General features: G+C 24.5%; 1 protein-coding gene across 1 annotated transcript; it reads left to right on the forward strand.

Annotated features, from left to right (window-relative positions):
* Nucleotides 1-2,206: 2,206 nt before the first annotated feature.
* Nucleotides 2,207-8,556, forward strand: Elp4 (Elongator complex protein 4). The gene is made up of 4 exons (XM_075310424.1): nt 2,207-2,401; nt 2,604-3,532; nt 7,564-7,798; nt 7,861-8,556. Exons 1-4 carry the CDS (start codon nt 2,287-2,289, stop codon nt 7,953-7,955), a joined length of 1,374 nt encoding a protein of 457 aa, XP_075166539.1. The 5' UTR covers nt 2,207-2,286; the 3' UTR covers nt 7,956-8,556.
* The last annotated feature ends 7,135 nt before the right edge of the window (nt 8,557-15,691 follow it).

The following is a 15,691-nucleotide window of genomic DNA, read 5'->3' on the forward strand; positions in this document are numbered from 1 at the left end:
TACAAATAAAATTTTGACAATATTTTCTATAGAAATAAAATTATCGAAAATTTTTTATAGAAATACAATTTTGACATGATTTTATACAAATTCTATAGAATTAAAATGTTGACAATATTTTCTATAGAAATAAAATTTTCGAAAATTTTCTATAGAAATACAATTTTGACATAATTTTATACAAATTCTATAGAAATAAAATTTTGACAAAATTTTCTATAGAAAAAAAATTTTTGACAAAATTTTCTATAGAAGTAAAATTTTGACAAAATTTTCTATAGAAATAAAATTTTGACAAAAATTGTTTAGAAATAAAATTGTTAAAAAAATCTATAGAAATAAAATGTCGACAAAATTTTCTATAGAAATGAAATTTTGAGAAAATGTTCTAAAGAAATAAAATTTTGACAACATTTTCTATAGAAATAAAATTTTGAGAAATATTTCTATAGAAATAAAATTGTTACAAAATTTTCTATAGAAATAAAATTTTGACAACATTTTCTATAGAAATAAAATTTTGACAAAATTTTCTATAGAAATAAAATTTTGACAAAAATTTTTATATAGAAATAAAATTTTTACAAAATTTTGACAAAATGTTCTATAGAAATAAAATTTTGAGAAAATTTTCCATAAAAACAAAATTTTTTTGTAGAAATAAAATTTTGAGAAAATTTTCTATAGACATAAAATTGTTACAAAATTTTCTATAGAAATAAAATTGTTACAAAATTTTCTATAGAAATAAAATTTTGCCAAATTTGCTGTAGAAATTCAATTTAGGGAAAATTTTCTTTATAGAAATAAAATTTGGCAAAATTTTCTGAATTATATCTTCACCTTTGGGCAAAAAGTTTTTGACGTGGAATTCACTTAATCATGAAGTTGAATATTCATCCAGAGAAGGTTCTTTTGCCATTTGTAAAAAAATTAGCTAGTCCACAAACCAAACAACAATATTTATTTATCTAGCAAATACACAAACCATATATTTCGTCAAGTTTTTAGCTGGCAATGCTAAGCGCAAGTCTTGGAAACAGAATTATTATGAGAGTTGAATTTACAGAGTCTATTGAACAAGCAACCATTAAAACGGTAGATGGCAGTATGCGTAATATGTACTGTACCATAATTTTTACAATACAGTTCTGTCAACTTAACAGATACAATTCTGTAAAAAGATTCAGTTCTGCTAACAGTTACCGTTCTACTAACAGATACAGTTCTGTTAATAGAAACAGTTCTGTTATAATATAACAGCTACAGTGTGGCCACTCGCCACGAATTGTCGGCGATAACAAAAATATCGATAAATGTGTCCCATAAACAAGGTGTAATATCGATTATGTCTTCGAGCATAAAGGGCACCTTATACGGTCGGATAAACCCTGCGACACAACACGTTGCGGCGACAAATCCGATTGTATAAGGTCGTGTTCGGCTGTCGCGGTGACGTGTTGGCATAAAATCAAAACAACTTCGATTTTTTCTGGTTGGGTGGTACAAATCATTGAGTGTAAAGGGATGTTCGACAAACATTATCAAAGACAAATTTATTTTTACATTAAAAACATGCATTTCTGCAATGAAATTAATGATGGATCGCCAATTGTGGTTGAAAATTAAATAAATATATAAATCTAAACCAGTATTGTGGCAAAAACGTGGAAAAATTCCACTTCCAATCAATGGGAAACCAGGCGACAAGTATTTTGAAATTCATCAAGTAATTTGTAATATATTAAATGTGGATTACTTCAGAAATCATTGTTTTGACACATATACCAGGATTTTTTATTATTTCCTTCCATTTTTTCAGTAAAAAATGGTTTCACCCATAAATCTTCGTACAATTTCATTGTTTGTTTATGCTTCTTCTTATTTTTTCATGTTGTCATCACATTTGTTCGTGCAGTGTAAGGGCAAAACTTGAACGAACACACAACAAATAGACGAACCTCTGTCGGAGTGTTTATTCGACCGTCTAAGGTCCGCTCAATGTGCACAATATATGGGATATGTTCGACACGAGCACTGTCGTCCGGAATAACTGATAGTCTGTAAAGCGCATAAGCGCATTATATGACGTAATTGAACGATAAATCTCAGTATGTGAGTTGACTTTAATCGACAAGAGTTTTTCTACGAGAATCGTATCTACCATAATCGATATTAGTGGCGGCGCAATCGTTGCAAATAGAACAGAGGGGATGTTATTTTGAAGAGAGGGGGTCATTGGGTCATTTCGGTTTGCTGCTGCTTGCTCCCTCTGTTTTTATCAAAATGTCAAGTTTTCGCAAACGAAATGTGCAAAAGCAAGTTCCTTTCACGATTTCCAGCCCACAAACTGGACAACTAATAACATCTAGTGGTAATCCATCATTGGACGTAATTTTGGGTAAGTGAGTGGTGGCTAAGCAACAATGCCAATGCAAGTAAAACTACGAATGTCAAATTCTAACATGTGGGAAAACTTAAAATTTGCCAAAACAAAATCGCCCAAAAATTCATACGACGAATTTTCCCATTTTCGCTTTCCCAAGATTTGCTTATTTGGATTTTTTTTTTTGTTCTAATACCCAAAAGTGATCTCTTTACAGGTGGTGGCTTACCCATTGGCTCAATATGCCTAATCGAAGAGGACAAATTTGTTACATACTCCAAAGTATTGGCCAAATACTTTATGGCCGAAGGAATTTTGTCAAAACAAACTGTATTCCTGGGGAGTTTAGATGACAGCCCAAAAGATGTTATATTGAAATTACCCAAACCTTTGGATGATACGGAACTCGAGAAAGATAAAATCGAAACCCAAATGGAGGTGGAAGGGAATCCAGAGATTGCCAAGAATAGCTTACGTATAGCATGGCGCTACAATGATCTACCCATGGTCAATTCGGAAAAGACCAACACCCAAATTGGCCATCATTTCAATCTAATGGAACAAATGGATAATTATATGCTTAAATACGCGGATACCATCACATGGTCCGATGATCCCTTGGATAATGAGATTGTGGTCAATCAAGATGACGATGAAGATGATGACGAAGAAGTTGTCAATCATTATGATAATGATAGTGATGCCACATATGTCATGGATTCCAGTAAAGATATGGAATTGGAAAATGTTACTAACGCTACAAATTCCCTTAATCCCCCATACACCACCCCGGCAACAGATGATAAAAATGCTACTGGCTCTACAGAGACTTCATCATCGTTACCTACACCCCCACCACCCATATGCAAACCACCGGCAAAAACACAATTATTTGAAAATCCCAAATACTTTCGCCTTCTCAAGGAGATACAACAACTATTGCGAGATGATAAATTCCATTCGGGTGGTTTTTTGATAAAGAAGAGCTTGTGTCGTGTTTGCATAACATCATTGGCCTCACCTTTATGGTATGATGATAATTATGGTGAAGATTTATTGAAGTTCTTGACAATATTACGTGCGGGTGTACGTTCATCAGTATCTGTGTGCTTTATTACAATGCCAATGCATTTGGTGGCCAAATATGTAAGTACAGTGAGACTTTAATTTAAAAAAAAAATACAATTTTTATAAAAGTTTTTATAGAATAAAATTTTGACAAAATTTTCGGCTCAACTGCAGTATGTGGGCCCCTCACCGAATTGCTTAAAATTAATATATGTTGTGTCATTCGGTGAGCTGATTCCAACAAAGTGACCCATACCCGGGGAAGTACCCGAGTCTTGATATATAGCCCTCCAAAGGGTCAATAAAAACTTGATATATCTCTTTTGTTTTTTCGCCAAACTAGACAAACTTGGTATCATATGTTGGCTAACGCAGACCCAAGGGGGAAAGTAGCCGGCCTTCGGCCGGGATTTAAGACTTTCCCCTATGAACAGAGTCCAAAGTGGGCTAACGCAAACACAAGGGGAGAAAATATTTCAGTAATAAAACAATTTTTTTCTACTCAGAATAAAAGCTCAATAACATTGCTAAAAATGGACCTATAAAGACATGTAGTACATCAATCGAAAAGCCAGAAACTAGGCTTTCAAGCTATGTATAACAAAAAATTAGGGTAAATTTTCTTTTTATTTATATCTCCCAAACTAAATTAAATATTAAAAATATATTTTTTGCGTATAAAAGTGTTTGTCTAGATTGGACAAAAGAGATATATCAAGTTATTATTGACCCTTTGGAGGGCTATATCTCAAGACCCGGGTACTTCCCCCGGGTATGGGTCACTATGTTGGAATCAGCTCACCGAATGACACAACTTATTTAATTTTAAGCAGTTCGGTGAGGGGCCCATAAACTGCAGTTGCTCCAAAATTTTGAGAAAATTTTCTACAGAAATAAAATTTTGACAAAATTTTCTATAGAAATCAAATTTTGAAAAAATTTTCTATAAAAATAAAATTTTGACAAAATTTTCTATAAAAATAAAATTTTGACAAAATTTTCTATAGAAATAAAATTTTCCAAAAAATTTCTATAGAAATAACATATTGACAAAATTTTCTACAGAAATAAAATTTTGGTAAAATTTTCTATAGAAATAAAATTTTGGTAAAATTTTCTATAGAAATAAAATTTTGACAAAATTTCTATAGAAATAAAATTTTGCAAAAATTTTCTACAGAAATAAAAATTTGACAAAATTTTCTATAGCAATAAAATTTTGAAAAAATTTTCTATAAAAATAAAATTTTGACAAAATTTTCTATAAAAATAAAACTTTGACAAAATTTTCTACAGAAATAAAATTTTGACAAAATTTTCTATAGAAATAAAATTTTGACAAAATTTTCTATAGAAATAAAATTTTGCAAAAAATTTCTATAGAAATAACATATTGACAAAATTTTCTACAGAAATAAAATTTTGGTAAAATTTTCTATAGAAATAAAATTTTGACAAAATTTTCTATAGAAATAAAATTTTGACAAAATTTTCTATAGAAAAAAATTTTACAAAATTTTCTATAAAAATAAAATTTTTACAAAATTTTCTATAGATATAAAATTTTGACAAAATTTTCTATAGAAATAAAATTTTAACAAAATTTTCTATAGAAAAAATTTTACAAAATTTTCTATAAAAATACAATTTTTACAAAATTTTCTATAGAAATAAAATTTTTTCAAACTAACATATTGACAAAATTATCTATAGAAAAAAAAATTACAAAATTTTCTATAGAAATAAAATTTTGCAAAAAATTTCTATAGAAATAAAATTTTTTCAAAATAACATATTGACAAAATTTTCTATAGAAATAAAATTTTGTATAGAAATATAATTTTGACAAAATTTCCTATAGAAATCAAATTTGAACAAGATTTCCTATAGAAATAAAATTTTTGACAAAATTTTCTATAGAAATAAAATTTTTGACAAAATTTTCTATAGAAATAGAATTTTGACAAAATTTTCTATAGAAATAAAATTTTGACAAAATTTTCTATAGAAAAAAATTTTACAAAATTTTCTATAAAAATTAAATTTTTACAAAATTTTCTATAGCAATAAAATTCTGAAAAAATTTCTATAGAAATAACGTTGAAAAAATTTCAACAGAAATAACATACAAATTTTCTATAGGAATACAATTTTGACAAAATTTTCTATAGAAATAAATTTTGCAGAAATTGTCAAAAAAATAACATTTTGACGATATTTTCTATAGAAATAAAACTTTGCAAAAACTTTCTATAGAAATAAAATTTTGAGAAAATTTTCTATAGAAATAAAATTTTGAGAAAATTTTCTATAGAAATAAAATTTTGACAAAATTTTCTGTAGAAATAAAATTTTGACAAAATTTTCTATAGAAATAAAATTTTGACAAAATTTTCTATAGAAATAAATTTTACAAAATTTTCTATAGAAATAAAATTTTGGTAAAATTTTCTATAGAAATAAAATTTTGACAAAATTTTCTATAGAAATAAAATTCGGACAAAATTTCCCATAGAAATAAAATTTTTGACAAAATTTTCTATAGAAATAAAATTTTGACAAAATTTTCTATAAAAATTAAATTTTAACAAAATTTTCTATAGAAATAGAATTTTGACAAATTTTTCTATAGAAATAAAATTTTCTATAGAGAAAAATTTTACAAAATTTTCTATAAAAATAAAATTTTTACAAAGTTTTCTATAGAAATAAAATTTTGGTGAAATTTTCTATAGAAATAAAATTTTGTAAAATTTTCTATAGAAATAAAATTTTGACAAAATTTTCTATAGAAATAAAATTTTGAGAAAATTTTCTATAGAAATAAAATTTTGAGAAAATTTTCTATAGAAATAAAATTTTGACAAAATTTTCTATAGAAATAAATTTTACAAAATTTTCTATAGAAATAAAATTTTGGTAAAATTTTCTATAGAAATAAAATTTTGACAAAATTTTCTATAGAAATAAAATTCGGACAAAATTTCCCATAGAAATAAAATTTTTGAAAAAATTTTCTATAGAAATAAAATTTTGACAACATTTTCTATAAAAATTAAATTTTAACAAAATTTTCTATAGAAATAGAATTTTGACAAATTTTTCTATAGAAATAAAATTTTCTATAGAGAAAAATTTTACAAAATTTTCTATAAAAATAAAATTTTTACAAAGTTTTCTATAGAAATAAAATTTTGGTGAAATTTTCTATAGAAATAAAATTTTGTAAAATTTTCTATAGAAATAAAATTTTGACAAAATTTTCTATAGAAATAAATTTTGCAAAAATTGTCAAAAAAAAAATAAAATTTTGACGATATTTTCTATAGAAATAAAATTTTTGTCAAATTTTCTATAGAAATAAAATTTTTGTCAAATTTTCTATAGAAATAAAATTTTTGTAAAATTTTCTATACAAATAAAATTTTGACAAAATTTTCTATAGAAATAAAATTTTGCAAAAATTTTCTATAGAAATAAACTTTGCGAAAGTTTTCTATAGAAATAAAATTTTGAGAAAAGTTTCTATAGAAATAAAATTTTGACAAAATTCTCTATAGAAATAAATTTTGCAAAAATTGTCAAAAAAAATGACGCTATTTTCTATAGAAATAAAATTTTGCAAAAAATTTCTCTAGAAATAACATATTGACAAAATTTTCTATAGAAATAAAATTTTGGTAAGATTTTCTATAGAAATAAAATTTTAACAAAATTTTCTATAGAAAAAAAATTGTGCAAAAATTTTTTTATAGAAATAAAATTTTGAGAAAATTTTCTATAGAAATAAAATTTTGAGAAAATTTTCTGTAGAAATAAAATTCTGATGAAAAATTTCTAAAGAAATAATATATTGACAAAATTTTCTATAGAAATAAAATTTTGGTAAAATTTTCTATAGAAATTAAATTTTGACAAAATTTTGCAAAAATTTCCTATAGAAATAAAATTTTGAGAAAATTTTCTATGGAAATAAATTTTTGTCAAAATGTTATATGGAAATAATATGGTTATTTTTGAGGCTAAATACTTAACGAATCACCCTACTAGAATACTAATAATCCAATATATAATTTGTTGTTTAAATAATTTTCCTTTCTTCCATTTAGGATGAAACATTGGTTCCAAAAATTCGCAATTTGGTTGATTATGCTATTGAACTGGAATCATTTGCTGGCTCTGACAAAGAAACAAATCCAGCTTTCAAGGAATACCATGGATTAATACATTTACGCAAGATAACAGCTATTAATACATTAAGTGCCTATATGCCAGAGACCACAGATTTGGCATTCAAATTGAGGCGCAAGAAATTTGTAATAGAGAAATTGCATTTGCCTCCAGGTATGTAAATTGAATTGAAATCATATATAAGCAGTTAATTAAATTGTTTCATTTTTTTACAGAATTACAAGAGGATAACAATGCCATGGATACACAACCAACATTAAGCTGTGGCAGTAATACCAGTCCAAAAAGTAACAACTCATTGGATTTCTAAAAAAACAATAAGAAAAAACAGCTTTAATTAAATTATAACAACAACAACTGAAAGTACAAGCAACAAGTTAACCAGCTGAAAGCGACCACAACAAACACCTACAACAATACAACAAGTCTTTCAATATCCACTTATTTTTTTTACAAAAGACCATAGAATGCATTACAATTAAGTGCATCCATCCGAAAGGTCATATCTTTGGTATAGACAAACGCCGTTAAATTAAATTTGAGCGTATTGTATACAAAAAGGATTTAAAAAATCTAAAAGAAAATATGTCCATTTAAAAATATTTTGTAATTTCTTTTGAAATAAAAACTCTTGAAATTTCTGCGGAGTTTCACTATTGTGTCACAATTGCATATATATACTATGTTAACAATTTTTTCATTGTAGCCCCCTCCCACATACGTATTTTACATAAACATTACCATTTGATTTTTATCCAATATTCTTGGCCAATTTGTTTTTTATTGAGAAAACGTTATTTTCTTTTCAAATTTATTTTCTATGTATATTATAAAGTGTATTCATACCCATTCATTATAAATGATTTAAATCAAGTCCAATAAATCCAACAAATATTGTATAAATAATATAAGGAATGTTATTTTTTTATTGTCCAAGTCTGGCATCACGTACCAAATATCAACCATTTCGGACAAAATTAGTTCTCCAAGTGGCCCCCAAGTCAAATGGGGACATCGATTTATATAGGGGCTATACCTAAAAGTTGTCCGATATCGACATCGTTAATTCGACTCCGAATTTCACCATCAGCAAGGGTACATATTCTGTATGGGATCAGAGATCAATATTTCGATGCATTACAAACGGAATGGTAAAGTTAGTATACTGCCCATCTACCAAAAACTATTGACATGGAAGCCACCGTGATGCAATGGTTAGCAGACCCACCTTGCATACAAAGGTCGTGGGTTCCATTCCAGTTTCGACCGGACACCATAAAAGTTTTCAGCGGTGGATTATCCCCTCTCCGTAAGTGATTTCACCGCAGTGTGAAACGCCATTCGCACTCGACTACAAAGAGTATGTTCCTTGACATTGAGCTCAACATGGAATCGGGCAGCACTCAGTGATAAGAGAGAAGTTCACTGAATAGTCTAAGTGATCCTGAAATAGCGGCCAACCACTACACGTAACCGAATTTTTTTTCCTATAGACAATTATTTTGTCAAAATTTTATTTCTATCGAAATTTTTTTCAACATTTTATTTCAATAGAAAAATTTGTCAAAATTTTATTTCCATTGAAAATTTTGCCAAAATTTTATTTCCATAGAAAATTTTGTGAAAATTTCATTTCAATAGAATATTTGTCAAACTTTTATTTCTATAGTAAATTTTGTCAAAATTTTATTTATCTAGAAAATTTTGTCAAACTTTTATTTCTATAGAAAATTTGTCAAACTTTTATTTCTATAGTAAGTTTTGTCAAATTTTAAATTCTATCGAAAATTTTGTCAAAATTTTATTTCTATAGCACATTTGTCAAACTTTTATTTCTATAGAAAATTTTGTCAAATTTTAAATGCAATCGAAAATTTTGTCAAAATTTTATTTGACAAAATTTGTGAAAATTTTATTTCTATAGACAATTTTGGTCAACATTTTATTTCTACAGAAAATTTTATCAAAATTTTATTTCCACAGAAGGTTTTATCAAAATTTTATTTCTATATATAATTTTGTCAAAATTTTATTTCTATAGAAACTGTTGTCAATATTTTATTTCTATAGAAAATTTTGTCAAAATTTTATTTCTATAGAAAATTTTGGCAAAATTTTATTTCTATAGAAAATTTTGTCAAAATTTTATTTCTATAGAAAATTTTGTTAAAATTGTATTTATATAAAAATTTTGTCAAAATTTTATTTCTATAGAAAATTTTGCCAAAATTTTATTTTTCTAGAAAATTTTGTCAATATTTTATTTCTTTAGAAAATTTTGTCAATATTTTATTTCTTTAGAAAATTTTGTCAATATTTTATTTCTTTAGAAGATTTTGTCAAAATTTTATTTTAACAGAAAATTTTGTCACAATTTTTTTTTTCCACAGAAAATTTTATTAAAATTTTATTTCTATAAAAAATTTTATTTCTATGGAAATTTTTTCAAAATTTTATTTCTATAGAAAATTTTCTCAAAATTTTATTTCTTTAGAAAATTTTATTTCTATAGCAAATTTGTCAAACTTTTATTTCTATAGAAAATTTTGTCAAAATTTAATTTCTATAGAAAATTTTGTCAAAATTTTATTTCCACAGAAAATTTTGGCACAATTTTATTTATTTATTTATTTTATTTGACAAAATTTGTGAAAATTTTATTTCTATAGACAATTTTGGTCAACATTTTATTTCTACAGAAAATTTTATGAAAATTTTATTTCCACAGAAAGTTTTATCAAAATTTTATTTCTATATATAATTTTGTCAAAATTTTATTTCTATAGAAACTGTTGTCAATATTTTATTTCTATAGAAAATTTTGTCAAAATTTTATTTCTATAGAAAATTTTGGCAAAATTTTATTTCTATAGAAAATTTTGTCAATATTTTATTTCTTTAGAAAATTTTGTCAAAATTTTATTTCTATAGAAAATTTTGTTAAAATTGTATTTATATAAAAATTTTGTCAAAATTTTATTTCTATAGAAAATTTTGCCAAAATTTTATTTTTCTAGAAAATTTTGTCAATATTTTATTTCTTTAGAAAATTTTGTCAATATTTTATTTCTTTAGAAAATTTTGTCAAAATTTTATTTCTATGGAAATTTTTTTAAAATTTTATTTCTATAGAAAATTTTCTCAAAATTTAATTTCTATAGTAAATTTTGTCAAATTTTAAATTCTATCGAAAATTTCATTTCTATAGAAAATTTTCTCAAAATTTTATTTCTATAGAAAATTTTGTCAAAATTGTATTTCTATAGAAAATTTTATTTCAATGGAAATTTTTTCAAAATTTTATTTCTATAGAAAATTTTCACAAAATTGTATTTCTATAGAAAATTTGTCAAACTTTTATTTCTGTAGTAAATTTTGTCAAATTTTAAATTCTATAGAAAATTTTCACAAAATTTTATTTCTATAGAAAATTTTGTCAAAATTTTATTTCCATAGAAAATTTTGTCAAAATTTTATTTCCACAGAAAATTTTGTTAAAATTTTATTTCTATAAAAATTTTGTTAAAATTTTATTTCTATAAAAATTTTGTCAAAACTTCATTCCTATAGAAAATTTTGCCAAAATTTGATTTCTATAGCAAATTTGTCAAACTTTTATTACTATAGAAAATTTTGTCAAAATTTCATTTCTATAGAAAATTTAGTCAAAATTTTATTTCCACAGAAAATTTTGTTAAAATTTTATTTCCATAGGAAATTTTGTTAAAATTTTATTTCCATAAAAATTATTTCAAAATTATATTCTTTGGAAAATTTTGTCAAAATTTTATTTCTATAAAAAATTTTATTTCTATGGAAATTTTTTTAAAGTTTTATTTCTATACAAAAATTTTGTCAAAATTTTATTGCTATACAAAAATTTAGTCGAAATTTTATTTCTATAGTAAATTTTGTCAAAATTTTATTTCTATAGAAAATTTTATTTCTATGGAAATTTTTTCAAAATTTTATTTCTATAGAAAATTTTCACAAAATTGTATTTCTATAGAAAATTTTGTCAAAATTTATGGTCATATGACCAGTGATTCCAATTTGGTGCTTTTTGACATTTGGGAGTTGGCATCACTTTTTCAAATGTAATTAGATGGAAACGGAAACTTGTACTCACCAAATTCCATTGGGTAAAGAAATGAGAACAAAAGTTAAGAGCATTCCGTGCATTGAACTCTACAAAAACAATTTCTCCTATTTTGATAGAAATATATATTTGTACTCCCAATTTGGAGAAAATCTCTTTTGCTCAAAGAGAATTTCATGCAAAAATGGATTTTACAAAAAACAACAACAACGTATTGTGCTGCTAGCAGCGCAGTAATGATTTTGGCGGGCTTTTTTGCCATATTCTTGGAAAAAGAGAGAGAAAACGTTCTTGTATATAATGTAAACGGAAAGTTGCAAATTGTGCAAGTAAATTGAAGCTAAAGCAGGCAGGAAAAAATATTCTAGAATGAAACGCAGTCTCTATTATTCAAAAAATGTCTGAGAATAAATATTTTTTTTTCCTATCAATTATTAGGAAATAACATAACATAGGCACCAGTATTGAAAATTAATGCAAAAAAAAATAATAATAACCATTAATAATAAATTGTCGTATAATGGAATAACAAAACGTTTTGTTTTATAATTTACTAAATCTATATGTTCAGTATAATCAATGAATGTAAATCTAACATATATGTATTCGCTTATAACTCACCTCAAAATCGTCGTTTATATCAATTCTTAGTATATTCTATTGAATTCACTTTTTTTGTTAATATGAAATACCGAGCAACGGAGCACAAAACTGAGTTAAAAAGCACTAAACACATTCACACACATGAAATGATCAAGACTCAACAAGCGCGCGACACTAAATATAAACCGAACGAGGCGAGAGTTAACACCGTACTAACAAGTTTAAGCAATGTATGGGTTGGTGGTGGATACCATGCAAAAATACCTTTTAAGTAAATAAGGAGACTGAGCACTAGTTCTCTACTCCAAAAAAATGGAAACGGAAATTTCCTCTCCACAATTATTGAGAGGCTCTCTTTTTCCAAGACGAGAGCATAAAATATGGAGATTTATTTTAGAAACTCTACAAAAAAATATTTCGTAATCAATGGTGCCTCTTTAGAGCATTTTCAAAAAAGCGCCAACTGGTACTTTTCGGCGTTGCCTTATAGTGCTTTTGGTGATTTTTTTTTTTTCAATTTAAGCAGAGATTAGTTCGATTGACAAACACGTATGTATTGAATCCACAAAAAAATACTTCTTATTAAAATAATAATATACTTCCTAAAAAATATTATACTCAAGACTATTTCGATATTTAATGTCTACAAATTTTGAAATTTGTCAAAGAGTTCTGATTAAAATGATTGAAAGAAATTGAAATGTGCAATTAAAAACATAAAACGGTGTACTTGGAATAACTTACATCGAACAGATACATTTTGGATAGAGGTTAATCATTTTAAAAATGAATCAAATCAATAACCAATTCAAAATGTATTTGGCTTTGTAATAGCTTGTTATTATCAATATTCTAATGTATGTATAAGTGGAGAGAACGTTTAGTGCTATGATTTATTTTTTAAATCAAATTTGAAATAGAATATATATCAATACAATTAATTATTTAATTCATATCAAATGTAGATTAAAATAACAAAATTTGTACTCTTTTGATTGTAAAATTCCAGATAAAATTTGTTTAAGAATTAATTCTAACGAAACTTATACAAAATCAGAATACTATAGAAAATCTTTATTGTTCCAAGAGGATCAAGATGAAGAACAAAATGTTGACAAAATTTTCTGTGGAAATAAAATTTTGACAAAATTTTCTATAGAAATAAAATTTTTACGAAATTTTTTATAGAAATCAAATTTTGGCAAAATTTTCTGTGGAAATAAAATTTTTACGAAATTTTCTAAGGAAATAAAATGTTGATAAAATTCTCTATAGAAATAAAATTTTGAAAAAATTTTCTATAGAAATAAAATTTTGACGTAATTTTCTATAGAAATAAAATTTGACAAAATTTTCTGTAAAATAAAATTTTGACGTAATTTTCTATAGAAATAAAATGTTGATAAAATTTCCTATAGAAATAAAATTTTGACAAAATTTTCTATAGAAATAAAATTTTTGCAAAATTTTCTATAGAAAAAAAATTTTGACGTAATTTTCTATAGAAATAAAATTTGGCAAAATTTTCTGTCGATATAAAATTTTGGCGAAATTTTCTGTGGAAATAAAATTTTGACAAAATTATCGATAGAAATAAAATGTTGATAGAATTTCCTATAGAAATAAAATTTTGACAAAATTTTCTATAGAAATAAAATGTTGACAAAATTTTCTATAGAAATAAAACTTTGACGTAATTCTCTATAGAAATAAAATTTTGACGTAATTCTCTATAGAAATAAAATTTTGACAAAATTTTCTATAGATTTAAATCTTGACAAAATTTTCTATAGAAATAAAATTTTGACAAAATTTTCTATAGAAATAAAATTTTAACAAAATTTTCTATAGAAATAAAATTTTGACAAAATCTTCTAAAGAAAAAAAATGTTGACAAAATTTCTCATAGAAATAAAATTTTGACAAAATTTTTTATAGAAATAAAATTTTGACAAAATTTTCTATAGAAATAAAATTTTGAAAAAAAAAATTCTTTAGAAATAAAATTTTGACAAAATTTTCTATAGAAATAAAATGTTGACAAAATTGTCTATAGAAATAAAATTTTGACAAAATTTTCTATAGAAAAAAAATTGACAAAATTTTCTATAGAAATAAAACTTTGACAAAAAACTCTATAGAAATAATTTTTTTTTCTATAGAGTTTTTTGTCAAAATTTTATTTCTAAAGAAAAGCTTCACGAAATTTTATTTCTATAGAAAATTTTGACAACATTTTATTTCTATAGAAAATTTTCTCAAATTTTATTTATATTATTTTGTCAAATTTTTATTTCTATAGAAAATTTTCAAAAATTTTATTTCTATAAATTTTTTCTCAAAATTTTATTTCTATAGAAAATTTTTGGTTTTTGATTTCCAAAAAGCGATGAAATAAGTAATAGACTCCCTGCAAATATTAAAATACTCAAGAGTATTTCAGTATTTAATGTGGACAATTTTTTTTTGTCCTCTGAAACACATAATTTGAAATTTGTCGAAGAATTTTCTACTGAAATTTTGCTGATCAAAATGAATGGAATAAAATTGAAATAATTATTAAAAATATAAAGCTGTACAACGCATCGAACATATTGATTTTTAAAATTTTTAAAAGTTCATATTTTTAAAATGGCTTCAAATCAATACGTATTTTAAAAGTTATCGGACTATATAATAGATCTTTTAAGTTATCCATATTCTATTGCGAAGGTTTGTTGTTTCTTGTTTTTCTTTCAGGAGTTGGCATCACTGCTAAGAATCTTTTCAAACGTAACTAGATGGAAACGGAACTTGTACTCACGAAATACTCTTGGATAAACAAATGAGAACACAAATTAAGAGCATTCCGTGCAATGAACTCTACAAAAACAACTTTTCATGTTTTGATACAAATAGATATTTGTACTCCCAATTTGGAGAAACTCTCGTTTGGTCAGATAGGGACACAAACTAAGAGAATTTCATGGAAAAATGTATTTTACAAAAAAACAACAACAACAACGTTTTGTGCTGCTAGCAGAACAGTAATGATTTTGGCGGGCTTTTTGCCATTTTCTTGGAAAAAGAGAGCGGAAACGTTTTTGTATATAATGTAAACGGAAAGTTGCAAAATTGTGCAAGTAAATGGAAGCTAAAGCAGACAATGAATTGTAATGGAAAAATATTTTAGAATATAACACAGTCTCTATTATTCAAAAAATGTCTGAGAATAAATATTTTTGCCCTATCAATATTTATGTTAGGAAATAACATAACATAGGCACCAGTATTGAAAATTATGGCCAGGAAAAAATGAAAACCATTAATAATAAAATGTCGTATAATGGAATAGCAAAACGTTT

This window comes from Haematobia irritans, chromosome 5, assembly GCF_050003625.1.
Source record: "Haematobia irritans isolate KBUSLIRL chromosome 5, ASM5000362v1, whole genome shotgun sequence".
Taxonomy (NCBI): domain Eukaryota; kingdom Metazoa; phylum Arthropoda; class Insecta; order Diptera; family Muscidae; genus Haematobia; species Haematobia irritans.